A 22925-nucleotide genomic window follows, 5' to 3' on the forward strand; every position below is an offset into this window, starting at 1 on the left:
TTTTCTATACTTACTGTGGTTGTTATCTTGTTTTGTTTTTAGCCCTGAAGAAGGCTAGAAACTCTAGCCGAAACGTTGGCACATTAAAATAAGTTAATCATACTTATTTGTGTTTTTCATTGACCGCACCCCCAACCATCTTCTCCTCATTTATAATCCACAGTCAACTATCTCTCATAATTAAAAAACGAAATTGATGAGGAAATAAAAGCTAGGTTGAAGGCGGGAAATGCTTGTTATTTTACAATTTTGAAACTGAATAGCTCGTGCCTTCTATCGAAAAACTTAAAAATTATAAATTACAAAACTATTATCCTTCCCACTGTTCTTTATGGATGTGAGACATGACCTCTTACACTAAGGAATGAACAGCGCCTTAAGGTTTTCAAAATAAAGTATTATGTAAAATATTCGGACTGAAAAAGATTGAATTAACAGGAGAATTAAGAAGATTACATAACGCTGAATTAAGGGACCTACACCCGGTAAATATCATTCAAGTTATAGCATTGCGGCATTTAAAATGGGCATATAAGTTTAGGTTTTTAGTAGCAAGGGTTTAGTAGCAAGCGGATCCCTAAAATGTTAATAAATACTAAACTGATGGGTAAACCAAAACGTAGATGGGAGGATTGTATTAAAACTGATTTAGTAGAATTGAGTTTGGAGGGGCATCACTGGAAGGATTTTTAGAGGTATCAGCATCGAACCTTGAGGTTTGTTAGGTCTTCATTATTATTATTATTATTATAAGGTATAGTCTATTTAATTTAATCCAATGCATGATTTAATTTAATTTTTTTAAAAAATAATCTTAGAATTCGAATTTTTCACAAACAAGTTCTGTAAAAGGATATTTAACTTATGGAACATTTTTTATTTTCACAATATTCTTATTGTGATTGGATTATTGAATGATTTTGTTTAATTATTAAGTAATCTCAAATGTTTGAGAAATGTATTGTCTGTTTTTCATTACTTCAATTTATTTCAGGATAGAATTTTAGTTCCACTCTTGGTACTGGTACCAGCCAGTTTTAATTTATGTTTAAAAAAACAATATCAATGTGAACTTGCGTTTTTTAAGGTTCTTGGCAACTATATCGTCAGGTCTGGAATAACAGAGATTTTAGTAGGAGTAAATACTCAAGTATCTGGATCAGTGTCAAATTTCGTTGGAGGATGTCATAACAGATAGAGGCACACATGCATATGAACATCGAAGTAATGCTCACTCTTCTATCAGATTAAAAAACAAAAGGGCATTTCAACAATATCTTTAATCAAATTTTAAAAAATCACCTAAATCAAAATCAAGATTTTTAAATGATTCTCACAGGTTGACACCAAAGTTTTGACTGAAATATTTGGATTTAATAGATCTTAATCACGATTTTATAAGAAGCATCTACAAAATGGGGAGACATCTACTTTTTTCTAACCAAATCGATGAAATATTTATTTATGGTTTATGTTATTTATATAACTTTAAAATTATTCCAACAACATTTGGGAGTTTGGCTAAAGCGTTATTTAAAAAATGAAACGTTTAAATGTCTGGAGAATTTATTTAATTTTTGACGATCATATGTCTCAATCTATCAAGGACCACGAAAGATCAACACTAGGGTCATTCATGTTGATAGGTCCAAGACACATCAAATCACAGCTACAGGGCAATGAAGGCAATATGATTTTTATAAAGCTCTCAAGTGTGACAGTATTAAAGTTGCATTAATATAATTTTTGTGAGGAGAAGATGGTCAGGGGTGGAGGAGCATGCATAAAATACAAAAATAAACAAAACTTATTTATTTTTACCCATGATTCTACCTGAATTACAGGCCTTCATTAGGGCTGAAAAAACAAAACAAGATAACCTTAATTCAGAAATAGCAAAATATAAGAAACAAACATGAAAATATGCATAACAATAAATTAGATAAAGAGTAATAAATTGATACTAATAGAAGATAAAATATAGTATGGTAGAGGTAAGAATAACACAAACTAAATGATAAAAAAAAAAAATCAAAAAGCCAAAGTAAATATAGAAATAAACATAATGAAAGGTGCGCCAGAAAATTTAAATTATGAATAATAGAATAAATATAATAAAAAAAGTAATTAATGTCTAAAACTAATGAAATGAAAGGAAATGAAATATATGATATAATGGGCAAGAAAGAAAACAGGATATATGTGAGCTAGATAAAAGCTACACAGTAATATAGATGGGTAGAAATTAACAAGTTAAATAAATATACAGTGCCCAGAAAAGTGAATAAGGAACAAGAGAAAATATGTGAGAGTGGGGGGGGGGAAAAAGGAAATATTGAAAAATGACTGAGAGAACTTATGTCTCGACGAAGATTCCATTAAAAGTGGGACGGGACAAATTCATCTGCCAGATGGTCTGCGAGTACAAGAACTACGTTGAACTAAGCGGAAAGCATGACTATAAAAGACTGTTAAGATAACTTAATTGTTACTATAGTTGGATAATTGATTTGTTATATTAGATAATTGAATTGTCATTATGAAAGACCATCTTAAACTTTTGCGTGTCAAACGCCTTGGTTATAACGAATACACTCTTTCCGCATAAAGAATGTCATAAATGTACCAGAGAGAAGCAAGGAAACAACGAAAAATTTATTATAGATTATATTCTGGTTAAAAGAGAGGAAATGCGAGAAATACAGGATACCAGAATCAAAAGAGGATTAGAGATTGGAAGTGATCATTATCTATCAGTAAATATAATATGGAAAGATAGCCTCAATAAAAGGGTAATCAAATCGTACTGCTTAAAGCAGGAGGAAATAGTGACCTATTTTCAGGAAGAGGTAGAATGAATGGCTTCAGACCAAAGAAGACCTTGGGATAGTTAAGAGAATACTCATTGATGCCTCAAAATTCGTCTGTGGCGAGAAGAGCGTAAGGTCTAGCCCCAGAAGAACTGCCTGGTGAGCAGAAGATGTTAAAAAAGCGATCCAAGAAAAGAAGGAAGCTTGGAAGAATCATTTGAGCCTGAAAACACCAGCTGCTCATCATTTGTACAAGTATCGGAAAAAAGAAACAAAGTTGGAAAGTTCCAAAGTGTTGAAAGCAAAAAAGAAATCATGGGAAGATTTTGGCCAGAAGCTCGAGGAAAATTCTAAAAAAAAACAGAAGTTCTGTAGGGTTCTCAAAGTAATGACCGACTTCTCTGAAGGAAATTAAGGATAGAAATGGAGATATTATCTGGCATGATGAACTCATCATGGAAAGGTGGAGAGAGTATTTCCAAGATCTGTTGGAGGGAAGAGATGTAGAGCTCGGTGAGATCCAGAAGGATGCAGAGGAGGTTTGGGTTGAAGACGACTACATCAGTGAAGAAGAACTTCAAGATTCGGCCATCAACAAAGTCAAACTGGGCGAAGCAGCAGGTATTGACGAAATTACTCCCGAAATGATCAAACACATTGGTGTTCAAGAGATGTTCCTCCGTCTTCTGAATCTCATTTGGAAAGGAAAAAAAAAATCCTAAGGATTGGGAAGTTGCAGTGATTGTTCCTATTTATAAGAAAGGGGAAAATCGAGAGTGTGGTAACCACCTAGGAATTTCACTTCTCAGTATACTCAGCAAAGTGTACTCTAGAGTATTGGAGACAAGAATAAGAATATTGGTCGATAGCCAGCACGGAAAGGAACAATACGGTTTCAGAGCACAAAGAAGCATGCAGGATCTCATCTTCGCAATGTGGCAAATAACAAAGAAGACTGTGGAAAAAAAATAAAGAACTTTCGATTTGCTTTGTGGACCTTCAAAAGGCTTTCGACAGGGTGAGAAAGGAAGACATAAAGCAGGCACTGTCAGATAGAGGCATTGATCGAGAGACAACCTTGGGGCAGTGATAAGTCTTTATAATAAAACTAGGAATGTGGTTAGAACAAGGAATCACATGTCACTGGAATTCGAGACAAAATCAGGTATTCGTCCAGGTTGTTACCTGAGCCTGCTACTCTTCATAGTAGTCCTCGATAAAGCAATGAAGAAAGCTAAACTTAGAATGAGACAGTTTCAGTTAGGACACAGGAACTTAGAACCCATAAAATTTTCTATGTTGGCTTTTGTGGATGACCTGGTCTTGCTGGCTTCAAACAACAGAGAACTCCAATACAACATAAATGTTCTGCTAGAGGAAATGGCCTCAATAAACATGAAAATTAACCCGGAAAAAACCAAATATATGAGGATAGGAAAGAAACCCCGAGAATAATGAGGGTGAACAGAAAAAGACTGGAGCAGGTTCAGAATTTCAAATATTTAGGTGCTCATTTCAATGAAAACGGCTAAGATAATAATCTAAAAATCTACATTCCTCCCTATTCTTTCCTACTCTTCCGAATCGTGGACCCTCACCTCGAAACACGAGAGGCGGATCCAATCCATGGAGATGCTGTCTTCATAAGGTGGAAGGAAGGACACGACGAGATAGAGTACGAAACAGTACCATTTGGACTAACTTCGGAGTCAAACAAGCTGAGCATCCTAGAGGGGCACAAGCCAAGATGGTTCGGACACCTCCTTCAGATAGACCAGAAAAGAACCGCCAGAAAGACATTAGACACTCATGTGGAGGGAAGGTCAAGAGGAAGATGACACATTTCCTGGGAGGAGAGTGTTAAGGAGGCGGGATATGGACTGGAGTAGGAGAAGGGAGATGGTCCAAGAGTGAGATGTCTGGTCCAGACTCTGCAAATTGTAACCCCACACTGCACAAGCGGTAAAGGGGATAAAATGATTATGATTATGAAAGACCATTTAAATGTAATAAAAGGTTTTACAAACTTTAAAATTAGAGTAAAATGAGTAAAAAAAGAGTAAAATTAGAAAATAACTAGTGTGAAATAAATAACTATGAGAATGAAAGGTATGAAAATTGTAGAAACTATAGTTGACTAATGGTGAAATGAGCTGAAGGCTAAGTAAACGTAGAAGAGGCTGATCAGTAAATTAATATAATAGGTAGTCGGGAAAAACCTGGGTGGTTATAAATTAACAATGTGGGAATAGGCTATGGAAAGGCTGCATTTATCAGTTTTGTGGTAAAGAGGAGAAGATTCTAATTGTATGTAAATACTTTCAGAAAGAAGTCATTCGCTATGGTTAGGGAAAGTGACAAGAATGAAAGTATTCAAAAGAGTTGCTTAAATATAAGGAATGTTTGGATAATTTGGAAGGAGTAAAGTAATGGAAATAGATGAAATATTTGTTTTGGATTATACGGTCTTTGAGTAGGTTTTTAGTTTCTACAATGTAAGAAGAGTTGCAGGAGTAGTTCTACCCAAATAAATACTTTTTGGAGATCTAGAATAGCAATTTTAGAAAAGTTTCTGTTAACCGCAGGTAGCCATTATGTGTCATATAAGTATTTAAGTGTTTTAAAGAACACTAAAAACAAATCTGACTAGCTTTTATTTAAAAAAAAAATTTACCTACCTTACTTTTACCCCTTTACTGTTTAAATTTAATACAATCAAAAAATTGTTTTTTCTTATTTTGAAACAAGAAAATAAATCGATTGGTAAATAATTACACCACTGTGCTCTAATATGAGTACAATTTTGATGGATGCAAAATATTTTTTAAGGAAAAACTGTGTATTGATTAAGTTTTTCACCTTCCTTTTTTTTTTATTTTAAATCATTTTCTCTCATTCTAAACAAAGAAACAAATCTGTTGGAATATAATCCCCTTGAAATCCATTCAAAGCGAAGGTAAAAAACAGAAATTGCATATATTTTACTTCTCAGCTACTATGGACCATTGGAAAGAACACTGGGACGTTCCAATATTTTTGAATTTTTAATCACAAAAAAATAATAAAATATATTGTTAAAATGGGTGATCCTCTTCACCTCTTGTTAGTTCCATATTTAGTTCTGTTTTAATAAATAATACATTATAAGATAGTGTTAGACTTACTTAACTATCAACAACTGGATATGAAATTAACATTCTTCTTTTTTTATAGTTTTATTTGAAACGTATGTACCACATCAACATTTTGAATACTGGATGAAATGCTACATTACAGCATAATTGAAAGTGTGTGAAAAAAAAAAGGGATACTGTAACTATAAAAAAAAAAAAAAGAATTAAGTATTTTCATATTAAACTAATGATATTTAAACAACTCTATCAAAACACAGTCTATTATTAAAATGGAATTGATTATGAAACTAACATGAAAAGAATTAAATAGTTTAACTAACTGATTTTTTGTTTAAAATTTGAGCAGTATGGTACTTCTCTTTATAATAAAAATTTTGAAAATATAATGTTTTTACTAAATATTCCACTTTATTTTAAGAAATATTTATTTACATACTTTCAATTTCAAGATAAATATTAAGTAAATACCATGAACCTTCAATTTAAATGAAAACATACAATGTTATGTTTGTCTCCACTTTATAATTAAAGTTATATATTTGTTTTTTTAAGTTTTATTTCTTTCTTCATTTTGTTATATCACAGATATCTAAAATCATAATTAAGTAGCTACATTAGAAAAACTACAAGTACACATATTTATCAACCATTATGAATCAAAGAAAAATGTTACATTTTGTTTAAAAGAGTATTAAGTAATAGAGAAGAAAGCAAAAAACAGTTAAGAAATAAAAATTATAATATCACTCACTGGCAAAATTTCATGGAGAGCAATAATAGCCATACTTCTGTTAGAAAATACCTATTTCTGATTTGAACAACATTAATGCACATAACCTGTTGAGAATCATAGTGATGAAACAATGAAAAATTTTATTTTTGAATTAAGACAACCAAACAACAATAGAATGACTCCTCTTTCTTTTATGAATATATGGGGTGAAGTATATCTCAACATCTCCCCTATAGGGAGTGATATACACCATGAGACAGACAGAACAAAATAAACTTTATTTTAAGTGTGAGAACAGTGCATGTCATGTTTGGTCGAACATCTATTAAATGGGCTAAAAATTAAAGGGAATTTGTAATTTGATTCAGTTTATATTACTATAAAAGTTTGAAAATCTGTTTACCCCCTTTGGCGAATTTTGGATTTACATCATTATGATTCTCAACTGGCAATATGTAGCTTGATAAAAAAAAATGAGGAGTAAAATATAGTTAATATATATATTAGGAATTCAACAACTGAAGATAGAATAATAAAATTAAAATATTATATTTTATAAATGGTTTACTTGTAATTTGCTAATACCTAAACATACAGTTATGTGTAAAATTAACACAAATATTTTAATATAGTTTTGATAAAAGTCAAGTAAAAGGAATCTATAATTGAGTAATTCAAAATGTTCTCTCAAAAACATTTTTTAATATTGATGGAAAGTAATGATTTGTTAAAAATAAGTTTGAATTCAGCAATTTATATAAGCATTAACTGTTTGACTAAAAATATTGAAACTCATTTCATTTCATCTTTGTTAAAATATTTTATATTTATATAGTTAGATACATAATCTTAAATAAATTTAATAAGTTTATTACAGTGGTACTCTGAATTTCAATTCAACAAAGACTCAATGTGAAAACATGAAACCTAAAAACAGAGACATAGAGAGATATAACATTATCGCTTAATTTCCAAAAATATTTATTGTATACAATACTATTTTTAATGCAAAATACATATTTACACTTTCCCCTAAAAATACTTTAAAAATTATATAAAATATAAAATAGCTGATGTTTAAAATAACATGAACTACAAAATAAAATAAATCAAATGAAATTAGTTTTAAATATCTCTGTAGATCCATGAAAAAAAAAAAAAAAAAAATACAATTATCCATTTCAAAGCCAGAAATCATTAGGTCAAAATTAGAAGAATACTTTTCCATACCGAAACTATAATTACAGTATAAGGATGGAATTTTACTACTATGGGTAAATTACAGATAAAAAAACATAAATATAAAACTGGGACTCCTGGCACATTTGGAAGAGAAATCAATATACCTACAAAAAATGATCCTCTAATTACTTGATATATTTGACAGGAAAATTTATACATATAAAAGACACTAAGACTAACTAAAGCTAAAATCTAATAATTTTTGGAAATTAGTGAGTAACAGCTACTTCTACATTTAATAGTTTTATATATGATGACTCATGAGAGGGGAGGGAGGTTTCTCTAATTTAATATAGATTTTCTATTAATTTAATGGAAAATAAATGATGAATAATTTTATGAATTAGCTAAAATGAGAATCAACTGTCGACAATTGAATTAATATTTTGTTTGGTGCTCAATATACCATGTTGAACTCTTCGATGCTTTAACATATCACCTTTCTGACGGTACCTTTTTCCACAAATGTCACAAATATTAGGTTTTTCACCAGTATGAATTCTTTTGTGAACTGTAAGCACATGAGACCTTCGAAATGCTATTCCACAAACATCACACTTATATGGTCTTTCTCCAGTGTGAATTTTTCTGTGTTGACTGTAAACATGTTGGGTCATAAAAGCTTTACCACAAAATTCACATTTATAAGGACGATCTCCAGAATGTTTCCTAACATGAACATCACGGTCACCTTTAATCTTAAATTTTCTAGGACAAACTGTACAAGAATAAGGTCGTTCAGAAGAATGTACCTTTTGGTGAGTATAAAGACCAGAACTTTGTGAAAATCCTTTACCACACTGATCACAAATGAAGGGTTTTTCACCTGTGTGCATTCTAATATGTTTTATTAATGCATCTTCAATAGCAAATGTTTTGCTACAATAGTGGCATTCATATGGGCGATAAAAATTGTACTCATCTACCTGTAACTGTGATTCACCATGTATTGATCTATGCTCCATAGCATCAACCAAAGTGCTAAATTTCAAAGGACATGAACGGCACTGATAAGGTTCTGGGCCATAGTGAACAGTTAAATGTTCAGTATATTTGACATAATTTAAGAAATATCTTTCACAAAATTCACACAGATACGTTTTAGGTATAGTAAAATCAGCAATATATTCAGCAGGAATTTTTTCATTTGCATAATTTTTTCTATGAATTTTTACTTCCTCAATAGAGGGAAAAACTGCATCGCAAAGCTTACATTCATAAGGTGAATCAGATGGATGCATTTCACGATGTGAGTTTAAAACAGACCCTTCAGCATAACAACGCTCACAAAACTCACAAACAAATAAACGGTTAATAGTATGCATTTCAAAGCTATATGTAGCTTCGTCCATGCATTCTAATTTATGATGATTATCCATATGGGCAACAGCAGCTACTGTGCTTGGGAATGCTTCATTGCAAAGTTTACAAGTAAAGCAAGGTGTTTCAAAGTTTGTGTGATTATGTGAAGAAGTCATATGATTGATTAACATACTTTTCCTCATAAATGATTTACCACAACGTTCACAAGTATAAGGTTTAATCCTTTCTTCAGTTTGATGAGCTCTTTGGTGATATTTCATGGAAGCTTCAGATTTGAAAACTTTACCACATTCTTCACAACAGTGAGCTTTTCTAGAACTATGAACATAAAGGGAATGTTTTTGAAGTTTGATATCATCAGAAAAAAATTTATCACAAATATTACAATAAGAAGGTCGAGCTGCTTCATGAAATTTCATATGTTGTTTGAGTTTTAATACAGATCGAAAATATTTATAACACACAGGACATTTATTAGGAGGGAAACTGTCTTGTTTGCAGGTATGCGTCCCTAAGTCTAAAGCTGATTTAAAACCTAAATTACAAACATCACAATAAATGGTATTATCTTTTGATTCATGATATTTAAAATGATTTTCCAATTCATCTTTCGTAGTAAAGAATGTAACACAACTAGAGCACTGATAAAAACCATGACAAGAATGAACAAAAGCATGTCGCAAGAGATCAATATTTTCTTCAAACTCAGAGGCACAGAGACGACAAACAAAAGAATGCTTGGAGCTACAATTTATTTTTTCACTACTCTCTTGATTAGTAATATTTGCAGATTCAGACTCAGTGTCCATATAGTAAAGGTCTGGTTCAATCTGCAATTCTTCATTACATACTGACAAGGGGTCTTCATTTATGTTCTTGCTATTAGAATCATCAGTACTCAATATATTTAAAGGAGAAGATAATGATGAATAACATTCAATAATCTGATCACTTTCACTTTTAGACGAATTATCATCAATTTTAAGAGGATCTACTTCTTTATTAAAAACCTGAGATGGTGAGGATTCAGCTAATGAATCTAAATCTGAAGTATCACAATTAACTTTTGGAAAAGCAATATCACTCATTTTTTTATCATTCCTAATTCCAATCATTCTTTTAACGGTATCATTTTCTGAAGTAAATTCACTTTCTGAAAAGACATCACTTACTTTATCAATGGAATTATTTCTATTAATTTGACCATCTAGTATTATTGAATCTATTCCTTGCATAGGTAGTAAATCCCTATCTTCAGCAATATGTTCTCCACTTTTCAAATTTCCTTCATTACATAAGGGACAACACCCCTTCAAAATATTCTTAGCCGAAGATCCTAAAACAACTTCTTCACCATTTTCATCCACAACAGTCATTAATTCTTCATCACTAAAACACAGACACAAATAAAATAATTAATGATGATAATAATATTGTGGAATCAGTCTTTAAAATAAAATCATAAACATAGATAAATTCTAAAAGGAAAATCACCACCAAAACTTTAAAAGAGGGAGGAGACAAAAGTGATTAGGTCAAAGTAAAATGGACTTCCTCAAAATATTCTTTTAAACAATGCAGTAGAAATTAGATATATTTTTGGCATGATTCCCCATAATACTTCTATGTGTATCAATTTCTATATTATAATAGAAATGAATTTCATCTGAAGCTGTGATTACAAGATGAAAAAGAAGAATAATCTTTGATAGCAACTTTATAAATCTAGACAGTATGACATTCCAGGCTAAACTTAAAATTTCTTTTTTGTAAAAATTTTATTTCTCGAGACTGACTCATCATCATCATCGTTAATCGGGTCTGCTGCGAAATAAATATGGTTGTAACTTGTTTTATTGAATAAGAAGCTACAGCTAAAATCTATTCAAGGTGGATAATTCCCAAGTGCAGCACAATTACAATAAATAATTAAAAACCTTTTTTGTTCTTTTTTTTTTACTTTCACTTACCTACATATGCAATATATAGTAAGGGGAAGTATCATGATCAAGCAGAATTTCAAATTTGAGTTTTTGATGAAATGCACGTTTTGATGTCCCCTGACACCAAATAACCATGACTCGCAAAATGGTATGGGTGTGAACAACCTAACTCAAAAACGTCGTATGAAACTGAAATTACATATTTAAGGTATAAATGCCTGGGATGTTACAGCAACTTGTCATGCAATCAAATCGTCTGGCCAGAGCACCCTTCATAAAATTGATTTTTCACATTTTTTTATAACAGCTCTAATGATTTTGATTAACTTAGTATATCAATGTACAATCAAGTGATATTTAATATCAGCTAGGTCTTATCCTTCTTTAAATAGCTTAACGGGCTTGAATGCTGAATTAAAAAAAAATCTTCCTCTAAACTACTTTAATCTTGTTTTTTGAAATAATTTACCATTTTACATTCTTGAGAGCTATAAACAATCCATAAATATGAACTATGAAGGAATTTAATAGTTAAATAAAGGAGAAAAATGGAGAAATAGACGGCAATTTAGACTGGAAAATTGGAAACAGCTAAGCATGTCCGATCTCTCCTGATCACAATCATAATGTACATGAATTTGTTATATTTTGGTTAACTGTTGTATTATTGGCAAGAATCATGGAATTGTATTATTCGCACTTTGAGAAATCCTAAAATATAAATTAGGAAAATAAAACTTTATTGTTTGAAATTTCTGCCTTCCAGGGTGGTGAATTGTGAGATGTGCATACCACACCAGATTTTAGCTTATTTCAGCTTATTCTGTACCAGAACTTAATTAACAAAGACTTAAAATTTGAAAAATTCCTTAAAAAAGGAAGTTAGACTAAAAGTGGGTATTCTGCAATCCAGTAAGAGGATGATAAAATAAATCAGTATTTTTTAGTAAAATCTACGATTTTACAAAAACACAAAACTAAGTAATTTAGCCCCCTTTAAATGGTTTTAAAAAAGTCTGTCAAGTTTACAATGCTAAATTGGGAATTACTTAACTTACATATATTTTTTAGTTAGAGCTTAATATTCAACAAAAAACATAATAACCTTTGAAAAACATAGCTTTTTCCTTCCCTGTTTAGAATTGGACCATAAGCCTACCTTAAAGTTTTCAGGTTCATTTGTAGTCTTCTAAAAGTTTCAGACACCATTCATGAAACACCCTGTATAGTAATCAGACCACAAGTCTGTTAGGAAACACATATCTTTATTTAGCAATTAGGTCAGGTTAAAATGCTTTAGTTGTATTAAAAATGTTACAGGGTCATAAAAAATATGGGTTCACCAAAACTAAAACATTGTTGTAAAATGAAAATGTAACACAATTTCATTTGCACCGATTAACTGGCCTACTGATCATAACTTTAAGGTCAGCAACGGAGTGGAGATAGATCTTACTAATGCTTATTCCATTACTCTAAGAGATTGAAGTAAATCATTAAAAACTAGATGCAGATTAGTGCAATTAAATACAAAATCCGGAGTTCTAACAGCTGATGAGCACTGCAAGTTATACCAAAGTATGACAGAAGAAGAAAAAAAATATTTTATTTAGAAAAGGATTATCATTTAAAAAAATATATAAATGTTCTACTCTAATAATTAGATGACTATTAAAAACTTCATACTTAAATATTTCATTATCGGTAAGGGCTATCATTTTCTGCTGTGAGATACTACACATATCAGCCATTTCAAAAATGTCATTTAACTGATTAAAACACGGTTTGCATATCTGCTTAGGAAAAGCATCTGTCATCTGTACCTGAAAAAAAGAAAGAAGAAAATTAATACATTAATATGTAATATACTCAGTAAAATAATCTATGCAGGATGTTCCAGATGGAAATGTCGATAATCGAGGGAAGAATAGTTTGCCAAAATTGGAGTTTAGAGCCACCATCAACCTCACCTCCCTAACTCAAATCAGTTGTCAAAATATGATTTGTCAAAGGGCTAACCGAGAATACCACTTTTTTTCCCACAAAAATAGATTTTTTTCCTAATGTAATTGAACATTTTCCAACTGTTTTCACCATATTCGGAATCTACGGCGAATTTCATATAAGATCACAACCAATGTGTGAGGAAATATTATTTCCTATCATAACACCAAATCAAAGTGACCAAATGAATATTAATAATTTTCAGAAATACCCAATAAAATCACATGCAATTAATTTTTGAAGTATGATCTATGCAATCAGATAAAAGTTGCTTTATTTCACCATATTTCCAATAATAACTTCTCGCTAAAAAAAAAAATACATATTTATAATGCAACAGCAAACTAACTCAAGTAAAAAAAAAAAGAAAAGGGCTTGAGAAATAACTCAAATAGCATCTGAAACAAGACAGTTCAATCATGGAAATAATCCTCATTACATATAAACTCCGCCCTTCAGTCTGTTTACAGCTACTATTCTTAAATTTTATATTAATAATTAATCCACTAACCTCCTCAGGGAGCACAGAGGATAGCAGACAGTTTTTCTGACCTTTCAATCTTACACATGATCTTACATTCTAAGAAAAGAGGAACTCAAAAGTCCTTCTATTCTTCCACTATAAAATACATAAATACAAGAAAAAAAATCATTATGATTTTCCACATCAAGAATTGTAAGTTTCCTTTTAGGTATAAGCTAGTAATTAGCTTATACCTAAAAAGAAACTCACAATTCTTCCAATTACCCTATTATCACAAAACAAAATAATTAATATAAGAAATGAAAAATTTCTCCTAATTACACACTAACTTACATTTGAACTTAATAAACAAAAAGGGTTCTTATATCTTCATTTATGCTAGAAGCAAAAGAAGAATTCTCCTTATTACTACTTTCACTTTATGTATCTTGTTTTCTGCACTTCTCACTCTAAGCTCCAACAAACACGATAAAAATTTTCATTTACGAAAAAAATTCTTGGTATACAGAGACAAGAGTACTCAACTTCACAGTAGTTTTTCAGGGTCAATCACAGAGAGTTTCAACTGTTCAATATTTCAACCAGTTATCTCTTTTATGACTCTTTAATGCTCTCTGATAACAATCATCCTGAATGGGCTCTCATACCACATCGACTCATCTCTCTGTTAGACCCCATTCTCTGGAATACAGTTGTCAATATTTTTATCTCTACCATCCGATTTTTTACTTTTAAATTTTCCCTCTCTTCTATTTTTCGTTTCTCATGCTCTATTTTCCTCTAACTCTCTACCATACTTTCCCTATTACTGATTATTTCTTCAACCATTTTCTCATTAGTTGTCATACTTCTCCAATCCTGTATCCATCCACACAATCCAATCAACATTTCTACAAGTTAGAGTACCGTGACCAAATAATTGTGTGCTGCTACCTCTTTCCTCTTAGTTATGTCAGCTTCTGACCCCTTTCACTGATAAATGATCACTCAGTGTATTGTGTAATTCTTTGATATTTCTTCTGTTCTTTATGTGACCTGGGGTGTTGAGGTGCCATGTTATAATAGCCTTTTTGTTTCCTCTCTAATGGTGGCATTATCATATTCCCTTCCCCCTATCGAATGAGATTCTGTCAGGCACCCTGTAGAAAAACCCCATGTTTATATGGCCTTCAAGACTGCCTCTAAAGATCTTTTAAGTATCTGATATACAATAACTATTTTGATTCAAGAGGTTGATTATGGTGACCCACTCAACTCCTCTCTGCATGGACATGTCAATATTTAGGTGCAACCCCTGCGGGTGTCTCCTCTTATCTTCCTTGTCGAAGGTTTATATCATATTTCATGCACAGACAAACTTAACATGTCCTTATAATAGTTTCTTTGAGGGTCTTTTTCATTCCTCACTAGAAGTATTTGCCTGTCCTATTTACAGGTAACTAACCTATTATAATCAGAGGAGGGGTAAAGTCAAGTCTTCATTCCATGGAGTCACTGCGAAATAAAAGTCAACCTATCTCCAGGCCAGATTTGAACCAGTCTCACTAAAAACTTAAGAAATATGTTAACTAACTGGTTCTCCACCTTCATTCAGGATTCCAGTGTAAGTAAATTCTCACTTTCCTCCTTAACCCATTGTTACCTTCCTCTTCTCGTGATGGAATGTTCATTTCCCTACAGCTCACTATTGTGACTTTCCCCTTAAGGGACATGGTGATCGGACATGAACAAAGTCAGTTCATTTTAACCCTGAGGTTCCAAGCTGCATCTCCTCACGTTATTTGTACACAAATGATGTAAGTACACATCACACATCACTCTCATCATAGCCCTAGAGTAGTCTCTAGAAATACAGTGGCCACCTTCTTTTGGATGCCAATGAGTAATTCATTGTCCAGCTGTACTGCTAGGGCAATTGACCTCAGGGACATTACACTTTTTTTCTTTTTCCTCCTACTTATTATGTAGGAGGTGTCTTGCTCAGTTCCACTTAGACCTGAATGTCTAGAGCCCTAGTGACCTACAATGTGCAGGCTATTACATATACCAAGGTTTTCATTTTTAAGAAAACCTTTCTTCCAAGAGCCATCTCTTTTCTGGTTCACTCATAGTCTCAGAATTCGCACAAAAAAAAAAAAAAAATCAACATTATCTGATGAAAACTTAGATAGTTCTCCTTTCAAGTGCCTTGCCAATAAAGAAATGAGAGTCTGCCAGTCAGAACATGCTACCTGCAAAAATGGTGGCTGTTTCATATTGTTAAAGAAAAATTAAATTAAGAAATAGACCGAGACTCCATGCAAAAAAACTATTAAATATAAATAGCTCTTTTAGGGCTTATATTTTAGCAAATTTACTCTTCTTTAAATAATGTTCTATTAGGTTGTTGTTTTTTTTTATGGTGTAGGTAGTTTTAAAGATGTGGAGCTCTAAATGAGAAACTAATTTTTTTTTTTTTTTAACGTTTTGAAACAGCCGATATTTTTGCAAGTAGCATGATCTAACTGGCAGACTCTCATTTCTTTATTGGCAATGCAGCAATAAAGATACAAAAAAGTGCTATAAAAGTTTTCATCAGATAATGTTGATTTTTTTTTGCATGGACTATCGGACTAGGAACCTGGTACCAGCTTGCTGCTTCTCTAAGCTAATTCTTATTGGACTTGGTTCTCCTCATGACTATCTGGGCACTACAGTCTAAGAAGAATATGTAATTAAGATCCCCCCAATTCAAACCATTCCTATGCAAATCCCCTTAAGCAGTTGATTCCCAAAGCCTTCCTTCATATCTAGAGTTGTAATATAGGAAAATATATTTTGACAAAATATCAATAATTTTTATAAATTGAATTTAGCCTAAAAAGTAATATAAATAAAGATCAAGTATAATTAATATAAATCCAATATGGATTACAATAAGCAAATCTCTGACTGCAACTATGATTCTCAGATCTACTCATCTAGAACCAAATCAATTTCCAAAATATAATAAAAATAAAATATTTTATTAGGAAATTAGTTAAAACAGTACTTCTAAAATTGATGATGTTACCCTATTAGCTGAAGTAATTACAATTATTGTGGGGATTAGTTAGTTTTTAAAAAATTATAAAAAGTTTATTTTTATTCATTAAAAATATCATAATTTATTAAACATATGAACACTAATTTAAAACTTACTTCAATAGGCAAGCATAGGTTTATTTTTTCAGCGATTTTCAGTTCCCTTCCGATTTCATCAAATATAAAAAAGAACTCGTCACTGGATGTTGCACACAAGCGACATAGACGAAGATTTATTCCTAAAACATATGTAAAATTTCTAAGGTTAATATTAAGGAGCAACAAAAAAATAATATTCTGAAAATGTTATAGTAATAAGTATTCAAAGAAAGAATACATGATAAAGATAAAAGGATATTAAGTTCCACACTGACTGGTCATCACTCTTCAGACTGTATACCTAATTCAATAATATATACTTTATAATCTTAAAGCACTATTAATTAACATCTCTTAATGCAATGTAACAAATATTATTAGATGTTTCCAATATCTATCTATATAGAATTTGTAGATATCTATGTATGCTCATACAATCATTTATTTATTTCCTTTTATTGCTATTAGAACACATCTTAAGATTTATGAATTGTTAGAGGATCTATTTATTTTTTATTATTATTATTTTTCTTGATGTTTTTGATTTTCTTTCAGACTTGTAAATATATATATAAACAATAATTATTTATTTTTGTTACTTATGTTTAGTTCACCTGTGTTTGATTCTTATTTATTTATATTATTGGAAGTTAGTCACGCAATGCATTATGAGATGAAATATGGTTTTGTTTTATCTGTTTTCTTTTCTATTTTAATTTTACATATTCTGTCAACTATTATTGTTTACTTTATTTCTTCCCCAATTTATTATTTTAGTTATATTTTACAATGTTCTACAAGTTCATTTTTTATTATTTTGGTTGATGAGGGGTTTTATAAAGCCATGTCTCAGCCATTTATAAAGATAAAGGAAACAAAAAAAGTTGGAAACTATTGTGCAATAATTTGTAGCATTTACAAGCCTTCATAATTGATTATCAAAAACTCTGCAACCGGCCATATAGCTGTTTTCTGTGAGACTTTTTTTTTTTTTAGCTTTGACACTGAAGTCACACTAATATAATCACAAGAACTTAACATTAATACCTAGCTGATATTAAAAACTGTGTTTTTTAAGAGGAAACATTACAAGAGGGTAAAAAATAAAAAGTAGAAAATATTTAGAGGAAGAAAGCGTGTGAGAGGGTGGCGACAAATGGTTTTTGGAAGATGTTAAAAAAATATATATATATGTACAAGGATAACGAATACCGGAAGATGACAAAGTGTCATGGGTATTTAACAACAGTTAAAAGGAGGAAACGTATATAAGAGGGGGGACGACAAATGTGTAAGAAAAAGTTTAAGAAGTGAAATGATACGTTACAAAGTGGGCAGAAAAATAAAATGAATAAAACAATAAATAAAATTAAAAAAATAAAAATAAAATAAATTATAAAAATTACCTTTTTAATAAATTAACTATTTGTGAATATGTTAACGATAAGTTGTGCTTGTCGGTTTTTAAATTGACGGAAGAAGGTTCTAATTGGATATAGAGGCTTTCAGAAATGAGCTTTTGTCATGGTTACGAACTTTAGTAAGTATGAACATTTTGTCGAAATCGAAGGAATGATTAAAAGAAAGAGAATGTTCCGAAAGTTTAGAGGCAGAATGATTATGTGAGGAAACAGAATATTTGTGTTGTTTGATACGGTCTTATAAGAGATTTTTTTTTGTTTCGCCTATGTAAGCAGAATTACAATTAAGGGTGGAGCAAGGGATGCGGTATACAATATGCGATCGGTGTAGAAGAGGGATAGGATCTTTTAGTTTACTGTAAATATTAGATAGTGTGTTGTGAGGTCTGAAGGCAATACGAAGGTTAGGTATTGTAGAATGTAAGAGTTTTTGAATGTTGTCAGAAAGAGAGGGAATGTATGGTAGTGATCTGTATAAGGGAGTAGAAAGGGATTGTGAAGAGTTAGGTGGTGATACGATTTTTGTAGTTGTGTAAAAGTTTTAGAATGATATGGAGAGGGAAGTTATTAGCTAAGAGTATTTGTTTGATGCGGTGTGTGTTTTTTTCCATGGAAATGGGAGTCAAAAAGGGAAAGGCCATGGTGAATAAGGTTTTTGGCTATGTTAATTCTTTGATGGTAAGGATGTTGGGAATGGTAATTTAGAAGTCTGCCTGAGTAGATAGGTTTGGTGTACCAGTCAGTGGATATGGTGTTGTCTGGGTTTCTTATGATGAGGAGGTCAGGAACGGAAGGGAGCTATTATTTTCAATTTCTACAGTAAAATTAAGGTGTGGATGGTAAGAATTAAAAGCGGTTAAGATGTCAGGGATTTTATCAGGATTTAAGACAAGGAGGAGATCGTCTACATATTTTTTAGTAAGAATAATGTCAACTGGAAAGAGTGGGATAACGGAATTGAGCAAATCATTTAGAACAATGTTGGAAAGATCGGAAGCTAGAGGATTTCCCATGCCCAGCCCTGAAATTTGGTTAAAGAACTGACCCTGGAAGGTAAGGTAACTAGATTTACAACAGAGTTGAAGGGATTCAAGGTAGGAGAAACAGTTAAGGGAAGTGTGGGGTACAATAGATGTCCAATTGGCTTCGACGATAAGAAGTGCTTTGTCTATTGGAATGTTGGTGAATAAACTCTCTACATCAAAAGAAACAAGAATATAGTGGTCAGGAATAGTGAAGGATAATAAAAAATCACGGAGGTGAAAGGAATTATGAATATCATATGAATTATTGTGACTAAAGTTTAACAGAGGGAGATTGATCGGACAGAGTGGGGTATCTGGCTTATGAATTTTTGGAAGTCCATAAAACCGTGGGGCAACAGAATTATAGGAAATAAGATTTCTGTACGTTGGGTAGCTGATTTGTTCGAAATGTAAAATGTCCCTGAGGTGTTGGTTAAATTTGGTTTGTAGTGAGGGAGTGGGTGCATATGTAGATCGGTCAGATTAAGGTAAAGCCATTTTGTCATTGTAGTCTTGTGGACGATCCATGATGACAGTCATGTTGCCTTTGTCTGCTCTAGTGATAATGATGTGATGAGATTTTAAAAAAGAACGGGTGAGAGAAATCTCTTAAAAAAATTGAGGAGAAAAATTACAAGTATCCAAATGAGGATGTAGGAGATGATTGGAAAATTCTATTCTGTAAAATTATTCATTTTATGTCATTCTGTTTACATTTTATTTTTTATTTTCTATACTTATTGTGGTTGTTATCTTGTTCTGTTCTAAGCCCTGAATAAGGCTAGAAACTCAAGCCGAAACATTGGCACAATTAAATAGGTTACACCAACTTATTTGTGTTTCATTTTGACCGCACCCCCAACCATCTTCTCCTCATAAAAACTATTCAATTGTACATTGATATACTGAGCTTACACAGAAAAATCTGTAAAACTGGTTTCATAAAGTGGCATTTCTAGCTAGTAAATTTTTTCCCAATTATCTGCCAAAAAAAAAGTAGTTTTCATTTTGAAAATGGATTAAATTTGCTACAGTTTGAGACCAAACTGACTTTCTACTTTGAATAATTTTGAGTAGGTCCCCAAATTTTATTTTCTGTTTTGTAAAATTTTGATCTATTCCTGAAACTATTTAAAGTAGAAATTTCAATTTGTTCTCAAACTGTATCAAACTTAGTTTATTTACTAAGTTGAAAGAACAATTTTTTTTTTCAGATGTATATTTTGACAGAGTGTGGCCAAATACTAAAATAGAAAAACAAAACAAATATTTTCAGTTTTTTTCAAGATGACAGGTCCCATGACAAAATATTTTCTGTGCACAATGTCAGAAATCACTCATAAAGCCTTCAAGATATATTAAAACATAATCTACACTGTAAATTATGTGCATCCATGTTTAACTTATAGACTGGACTACTAATACATAAAGCTCTCTTTTAACTGTTTCAGAACAAGTCATTTGCTTCCATCATTGTTTTATTTCCAAAAGATCAAAAGAAAGATACTTTCATGTAATAACACTTACAAGGCCTCGACGGGTTAAAAATTCTGCTGATTTAGTCAGGAAATTAAATGCAACATTCATTTAATAACAAAATTATTATTTAAACTATTAAGGCCAATATCTTAAATTATAGAATACCTTTTTTTGTGTCTTCAGTGTCTTCATAAAAAAACTGCTTATTATCTTCATTATCAAAGCTCTGTGGTGACTCATGACCTTCAAACTCTTTGAATTGAATATCTAACTTTGACAATTGATCTCCAGAACCAACTTTAACACAAGGTACTGCAGTTCGTTTCAATAAAGTATTGGTATTTTTTACAAACTGATCAGGTCTAAAATGGTCACTACAGATAGTTGACTCTGATGTTAAACTAAGGCGCTTTTTACCAGGCCCTATATTAAGACGTTGGCAATACAACACCCACTGATGACACCTAGTTTATAATAAAAAGAAAACAATTAGAATGAAGATAGTAAATACAAATAAGACAGAAAAGATTATTTTTAACATTTTTTACATACTTGAATAATATACAATAAATATTATGGTAATATTCATAATTTTTCCAATGAATTACTGAACTTGAAATGAAAAAAGGATGATGAAAATATTACAAGTAAATTACAAAATTAATCTGATGAGTTAAAGATGTCAATATCACCATGTTAAGATATGAAAGAAGATTGCTGAACAAAGAAAAAAGAGAACCTATTGAAATAAGAAGAAAAATAGAAAGCATATTGCTGCTTAAGATTTGAAATGATGTAACTACCATAGAATCCGTGAAAGAATTGACATGGTTGGTGAGGTTGGTCCACGTTTCCTACCAGACCAGTATTTGAAATTTGACATGTTAAAAAATTTTCGACATGCAATAACTTCATATAAAACTCTTAATGTATATTCCTTTGAGAACTTTTTGTGACATGTACACCGCTTTGCTTGTAATAAAAATAAAAATTTTTTACTTCAGAAAAAATATTAGATTGAATATTAAATTCAGAAATTAAAACTTGTTGCAAGTAGGTGAATAAGATAAAATTAAAGATAGATAAAATCTCAATTTCAAACTTCATATATTGATAAATGGTATTTTAATAAATAAAAATAAATTCTTATTACACCATACGATATTCACAATCTGTTCAAAAATTCTTGAAGTGAAGGTATAGTAATGAAAAATTCAGTATCTCAGAGATCAAAATTACTTCCCTACTAGAAAATAATACTTTAAATTAAAAGGAGACTAGTTTAGTGTCAAGAAATTTTGGGAAGAGGTATTACTACTGGAATCCAAGAGTCCATTAATCAAGCCTGTAGGACTGTGGTAAGTTCAACTAATTTGATCTAATTTTCATAATGGTAATTGGTCATTGAGACCGTGTGCAATTTAAGAAAATGTAATGGAGTTATTCTATTCCTAATGAAGTTTTCAAATTAATTTATTTTTTGAAAAACAATATTAGGACACAGAGAAATAAAAATGTACATTCCATCCCTCCCAAAACAGTATCAGGATTATGTGACTTGATTTTTATTACATCTCCTGAGTTAGTATATGAGATATGTTACAAATTTATCAATTATATCACTTAAAAACTAACCTCTCATCAAAGTTGACTCGAAGTAGAACTATAGCAAAATAAAAGCATGTAAACTGTCTCTAGCATGGTATTTATCAACTTTGGAAATTCAAAATCTATGACTAAATCCTGATTTTTTCTAAGAATTCCCGACATCCGCTACTTTTTCACTTTACATATACTTTTTTTTTTTTATTTAATACCAGATCGGCCTGGTGGGTCTTACATGGTTCATGTAAGAGGTCCATTTATTTTTTTTAACAATTGATTATGGGGGTATAGTCTCAAACAAAAGACACCCCTAAATATATACAACATTATAAATATATGAGTTTAAAAACAAAGAAAAAAAATTATACAATTGAATACAACATTATAAATATATAAAAAAATTAAGATAAAATAAATTGATAAAAATAATAATTCTAAATAAAAGATAAAAGCAAAGTTAATAACAAAACGACATTTATGGATTTAACAAAATTAATAATTAACTTCTAATGGGAAAAAAAGAAAGTTAATTTAAGAAAAATATGAAGAGAAAAAAAAAG

General features: G+C 31.0%; 1 protein-coding gene across 3 annotated transcripts in view; it reads right to left on the reverse strand.

The window, feature by feature from the left end:
• Positions 1-6147: 6147 nt before the first annotated feature.
• LOC106677180 (zinc finger protein 595) overlaps positions 6148-22925 on the reverse strand; it is a 28314-nt gene continuing 11536 nt past the window's right edge. For all 3 annotated transcript variants that reach the window (XM_014414929.3, XM_014414930.3, XM_014414931.3), the window contains 4 exons: positions 20926-21224; positions 16854-16975; positions 12872-13008; positions 6148-10631 (listed from right to left, as the gene is read on the reverse strand). In XM_014414929.3, the coding sequence (XP_014270415.1) occupies positions 8279-10631; positions 12872-13008; positions 16854-16975; positions 20926-21224 (2911 nt within the window). In that variant the 3' untranslated portion in view covers positions 6148-8278. The remainder of the gene's footprint in view (positions 10632-12871; positions 13009-16853; positions 16976-20925; positions 21225-22925) is intronic.

Source organism: Halyomorpha halys, unplaced genomic scaffold (assembly GCF_000696795.3).
Source record: "Halyomorpha halys isolate HHAL.00 unplaced genomic scaffold, Hhal_1.1 Scaffold90.1, whole genome shotgun sequence".
In the NCBI taxonomy this organism is placed as follows: domain Eukaryota; kingdom Metazoa; phylum Arthropoda; class Insecta; order Hemiptera; family Pentatomidae; genus Halyomorpha; species Halyomorpha halys.